Source organism: Martes martes (genome assembly GCF_963455335.1).
Source record: "Martes martes genome assembly, chromosome: 12".
In the NCBI taxonomy this organism is placed as follows: Eukaryota; Metazoa; Chordata; class Mammalia; order Carnivora; family Mustelidae; genus Martes; species Martes martes.
In genome coordinates, this window is record NC_137900.1 from 74,952,389 (window position 1) to 74,958,388 (window position 6,000).

Genomic DNA, 6,000 nt, shown 5'->3' on the forward strand with positions numbered 1-6,000 from the left:
TTTGCTAAGAATCCACCTAACAATTCACAGAATGACTTACAACATTTCTCTGTTACAAGATACTTGTTTGCTTTTAAAGGGGTTCATTGCCTTATGTGATAATTTACTAAAGATAATATTTTAAAAATTGAGGTGTGCTTTTAAAATTCTTAAATGATGTTATTCAACGTGGCTCATAGTTCCTTAGTGTTTCCCATGAGTTACAGAATGTTTTCTGTTTCATTTCTTACCGAATAGCCTTGTCGATGCCCATGTGTCACATATACCCCCAGCCCACAATTGAGTTGGTGGTTTTTGGTTTTGGTTTTGGTTAGTAGTGATCAGGGACTAAGCTGTGAAATACAGAACCCACGTCACCTAGTACTTCCAGAATGTCTGTGTTTTAAGTTTCTTAAACTGTACACTGAAGGGTGGTAGTTCTTCCGGCAGTAGATGGTACTGTCACGGACCTGTGTAATTGCTAAAACATCCGTAAGGATGCTACACCCCAAGCAGGGTCCTAATCCTGAGAACTAGGCTCCCACCGAACACCAGCAGTTGCTTTCACTTTATAGTGATGAGTAATTGCATAGTCAGTCATGCCTGAATGTGTTCATCGCCTTAGTACATTTTATAATTGTCTTAATTTTCAGAGGCTGGAGGTTTGCGATGTCTACTCAGGTTGCAATGCAAAACTCCGGCTCTTACTCAATTTCCCAGTTTCAGTCCAGAATGATCAGGTAAATCAGCTGGTTTTCTTCTTTTTTGGCTAAAAGAAAAGGGTGGGGGGTGATTTTTACATGGTCTAACTCGGTATTTAAAATATCTAAAAGTCAAATTTTGCTTAGTTCTAGAAAAGAGAGTTTAGCATCTTTATTAAATGTATTGTCTAAATATATTTTCTTTGCTGTGTAACCCTGAAAGCATTCAATAAAGAGCTGTTGAGGTGGGTAGGGGTGGGGTAGCTGGGTGACGGGCATTAACGAGGGCACATGATGTAATGAGCACCGGGTATTATGTGCAACTGATGAATCACTAAATTCTACCTCTGAAACCAGTAATACAGTACATGTTAACTAAATTGAATTTTAAATAAAGAATTAAAGAGATGTTGAGAATTTGATTCTTTAATGTGCTGATCTCTTTTCTAACTTTCTGTTATTTATTTGACAGAGAGAGAGAGAGATCACAAGCAGACAGACGGGGGCAGGGGGGGAAGCAGGCTCCCCACCCAGCAGAGAGCCTGATGTGGGTCTTGATCCCAGGACCCTGAGATCATGACCTGAGCTGAAGGCAGAGGCTTAACCCTCTGAGCCACCCAGGCACACCTATATTTTGAGTTTTTTATTTGTTAGAGTGTAGGCCGTACAAATAAATTTATAGGCTTTTTTCTTTGATAATACTAAATAAAAATAGAAAAGAGATTCATTAAATACTCTTTAAAGAGGAGGGCCTTTATATAACAGGATAAAGAGCTGATCATTTTGGGGGAAAATTGATTAGTCTTGTAACCAGGCTGTTGTTTAAGGAAAACCTTTTTTTTTTTTTTTTTAAGGTGGACCAAATTGCGAATTAACATGCTTCCTGCTACAATAATCTGTGAGCCAATTTCAGAATGCTTTGTTGCCAGTTTAATTATCGGATGGGCAGCCCACCATGTATTCAGATGGGATATTATGGTATTTTTCATGTGTCATTGCCTGGCATGGTTTATATTTGACTACATTCAACTCAGGGGTGTCCAGGTATGTGGATAGGCATGAAAAGGTTGGCAGTCATTTGGAGAACTAAAACTATTTTCATTTAGAAAGGGTTGAAGCAATCTTTCTGAGCCATTCTTTGGCTTCCCACCAGAGGTTAATAATCAGGTTTAAACATTACTTTCCTTAGTAGAATGCGGATGCAGAACTTAACATAATTTTCAACTTTCTGTTGGTTGTTACAGTATGACTTTTATTAAGGCTCCCCCCAAAATAATGTTAATAAAAATGACTCTCATTAAGGCTCCCCCAAAAATCGAGTATTCAAACTAAACTATGTCAGACTAGCCATGATTTTAATGCTTTTTCTACTCATCGTTAACACTTTTTAATGGATATAGCTTGGCAGTTACATTATATAAAGAAGCAGGCTTGATTTTATATAGTGTCTATATTAAGAGTGAAATTGAAGAATTTCATTTTTTTAACTGTGTCTAGTTTGACAGTTGGTCAGTGAGTTCTGTGTGTTTTCTTTTTTTCCAATCCCTAGGGTGGCACACTGTGTTTCTCAAAACTTGATTATGCAGTAGCCTGGTTCATCCGTGAATCCATGACAATATACATTTTTTTGTCGGCATTATGGGACCCTACCATAAGCTGGAGAACTGGTCGCTACAGATTGCGCTGTGGGGGCACAGCGGAGGAAATTCTCGATGTATAACGACAGCTTTGTGACTGTACATAAAGGAAAAAAGAGAAGTATTATAAATTATGTTTATATAAATGCTTTTAAAGATCTACCTTCCGTAGTTTTATCACATGTATGTTTGATATCTGTTCTTTAATTTATTTTGCATGGCAATTGCATCTGTGAAGAAAAAAAAAAAAACCACATCTGTAGTCTTGGCCAAATGGTACACTTTATTTTGTGGAAGTAGTGAATCAAGAAAACTGGTTCTAGGAACCTGGGTTTGGTTTTTGTCGTTTGTTTATTTTTTAAAAATAAATAAATATATATATATGACTATATGAATGCTCTGCAACAAACACTATGACAGTATCCTTCAGTAGAGAAAGTTTCTTATTTGTTGAGTACACTCTGGTAGAACATTTATGGGACGGCAGCGGCTTTGCTTTGGGGTTTAGGAAAGACTGGAAAGTAATCCCTTTATGCATCTAAAGTGAAAGGTGTGCGGTGAACAGCCCACAGTGAGGTACTAACTAAGAAACTTTTTCATGCTCTATGCCTACCTCTTGTAGTTGTTGCAGAGCAAATATAAATTGTAATAAGGTAGCTAGGCCTTGCAAAAACAAATGGGAAGACTTTAAAAATAATAATAATAAAAGAGCTGGAGTCTAGTATTTATATGAATCTGTGAGAGATATTTTTTTGGTCTCACTGCAATGAACCAAAAGTGGCTGAGTTTGGTTTTTAATTGTAGCCATGTATTGAAGGCATCCTTTTGACCAACTCTTGTTGGTTCTGTCTTGAACCATTGTTAATCACTGTGCTGGTAAACCTTTCCTTCCCTGCTCCTCACCCGGTCCCACCCCATCTTTCCCGAACTTTTTTTTTTCTGGGGGGTGGGGTGGGGGGGCTGGGGTGGTTTTTGTTTTAGTGTGAGTGGATGTTTTGATAGTTGTGAGGAAAAATGCATTTCAGACACATTTCACACATGAGCTATTTTCTTACACAGTATGTCTTATTGTTAAAAAGAATGTAATTTCATGATACAGGTATTTAATATCTTTTTTAAGTAAGTGAATATTCTAGCCATCAAATAAATTGCAGTAGAGTATTAAGTGGGGACGGGATGAGTTTTACTCTTAAAATTAATCAGTATCAAACTAAGTCTACTGTGTGTGTGTTTTTTTTTTTTTTAACTCTTACAGTTAGTCTAGTCTTATTTAAATTGGATTTTTGTATTCCAGTTTGTATGACAGAATAGACTAGATCAGCGCTAGTTGTAAATGCATGCTGTCTTTTACTCTCCCCATCCTGCCGCTAAACTTGCTTGTCAGGTTGTGCTTAACTTGTGGTGAACTGGACTAGTTTTTGTTTTTGTTTTTGTTTTAAATAGGCAAAAAATGTAAGGGACAGTGCATAAGCCTTTTTTTTTCTTTTTTCTGTAGTGGAATTTTTGCTTTTTCTTCAGGATTGGATGGCATGTTGTCCTCATGAACGCCTGCTACAGGGCTGACGCTGGCAATACGGCCACTTTAAATTCTAAGTTTCTACAGTTTCCATGTCAGAGCATAATGTGTAGCCTATCAGCAATAATTACGTATTTCTAGAAAATGGACACATTTTCACTACACTGAGCCAGTTCATTTGTCTAATGACTAACATACATGGTTTCCATTGTAATGTATCTATTAATGTGTATATACTGTGTATACACATTATGTATAAGCTTTTCTCTGGGCCAAACTGCTTCATTCAAAAAAAAAAATTTTTTTTTTCTTTTTTTGCGCCTTATGACGAATTTGTTTGGAGGGCATTTTCTTCATGAACAAAGGCTTTGATGCATACTCCTTTCTATGTGAAATGGGTAGTATTGTTCCCTGAGGAAAGTTGCACAGTGAAAACCAGTCTAGTTGTGACCCACTTTGTGTTTTGGTGTTTTGTTTTTTTTTTTATCTCTATTACACAAGTTGAATTTTGCTGAATATGTTTGTAATTTGTTGGTTTGTTTAATGAAGTTTGGTTGAGGCCATCTTTTGCACTGCTGAAGTGAAATCTTGCTTATTACTTAGCTTTTTGCTAATCTCAGTATGGGCAATGTAACAACAAATCCAAATGGCTGGACAGACTTCTTGTGTTTTGTAAATATAAAAAATGACTGTTCTGTATGTGTGTTTTATGTGATAAAGTGAAGCTTCAGGCTTCACTTAGAGTGATTCTTTGTTTAGCAAGTTTAGAGTGATGATAATATGGTAAGAAATACTATAAATGTTGAAGAAAGCATCACAACAGAACTGTAGGAGTCCAAATTTAATAAACTGTTAAAAAAAACACCAACAAGTGTCTAGAATATACCACGTTTTATTATTTAAAATCATTGTATTAAGTTTTTTGTTCAAAATAAAAATTTGAATACAATCAAAACATTAACAATAATGTATTGTTGTTTACTGTCTTTCCTTTTTTTTGTATTTTTATAAATAACATGTTCCACCATTCACATCAGAATTACTGGGAGAATTCTGTCAAGTGATAATTTTGAAATCTTCCTCTTTACCTGTGCTACAGTCATGCTTTGGCTTAACATGGGGCTTTTCTACATTGATTGCACATGAGAACCACCTGGAGAACTTTAAAAAAAAAAAAAAACAACACACAGATGCCTGGGCCCTGCCCATAGAGATTCTGGTTCAGTTATTCTGGGATGAGGCCTGAGCTGTCCTTGTTCTGAGCAGGCAGACCTGAGAAGCACTGGCCCATAATCACCTGGAGAAGAGATCCATGGGCCCTTTTTGCCCACCCCCCCCCCCAACCTTGGCTCACAATCTGACTTGGCCTCTTAAATGTTACCACTCCAATGGCTGGGAAAGGCCCAACCAAGGAAAGGGAAGGAGTGGCTCTGGGGCTGGAGACCTAGATGGGAGATTGACTAAGTCATCCCACACACTGTCCAGGCCAGGCTCCTCCAAAGCTGGAGGCGTTTCCAGACCTATTTCACTCCGAGCCTGTGAGGGAAGAGTACTTTTAACTGGAGAGTAAATCCCAGGGGAGGAAGAGTCTAAAAGGAATTTGAAATGATGAAATGTTTTGCCATGAAACAGCAGTGATGGTTGCACAACCTTGTGAATATACAAAAAACCCTGAATTGTATGCTTTAAAAGGCAAATTTTATGCTCTGTTAACTATTTCTGAATTTTTAAAAAAATAAGTAAAGGAAATATTGAAACCACCGTTAGATGTATTATTTCCCTCCAGTCTTCTGACACCTATTCAGGGTTCGAGAGAGTGTGCAGAACTGTTTGCTTGTTGTTTGGTATCCTTGCTCGAACCCAAAATGGCCAGTTTCAAGATCTTTCCAAAATTGACATGAAATTACTGTACCTCATTGTTTAAACAAGGAGGGTTTTTTGTTTTGTTTTGTTGTTTTAAGTAGGATCCGTGCCCAGCACAGAGCCCAATGCAGAGCTTGAACTCAAAACCCTGAGATAAGACCTGAGCTGGGTTCAAGAGTTGATACTCAACCCACTGAACCACCCAGGTGCCCCTCAACATACAGATTTTTTTAATGACTGGCAAAATTGAGTGTGTTTTTTTTTTTTTAAAGATTTTATTTATTTATTTGACAGACAGATCACA

The 6,000-nt window shown here is 37.2% G+C and overlaps 1 protein-coding gene across 1 annotated transcript in view; it reads left to right on the forward strand.

The window, feature by feature from the left end:
• Nucleotides 1-3,006, forward strand: part of UGCG (UDP-glucose ceramide glucosyltransferase) — a 37,615-nt gene extending 34,609 nt beyond the window's left edge. Inside the window, exons 7-9 of the mRNA XM_080820136.1 lie at nt 633-719; nt 1,535-1,724; nt 2,230-3,006. Coding sequence (XP_080676262.1) covers nt 633-719; nt 1,535-1,724; nt 2,230-2,400 — 448 coding nt within the window. The 3' untranslated portion in view covers nt 2,401-3,006. The remainder of the gene's footprint in view (nt 1-632; nt 720-1,534; nt 1,725-2,229) is intronic.
• The last annotated feature ends 2,994 nt before the right edge of the window (nt 3,007-6,000 follow it).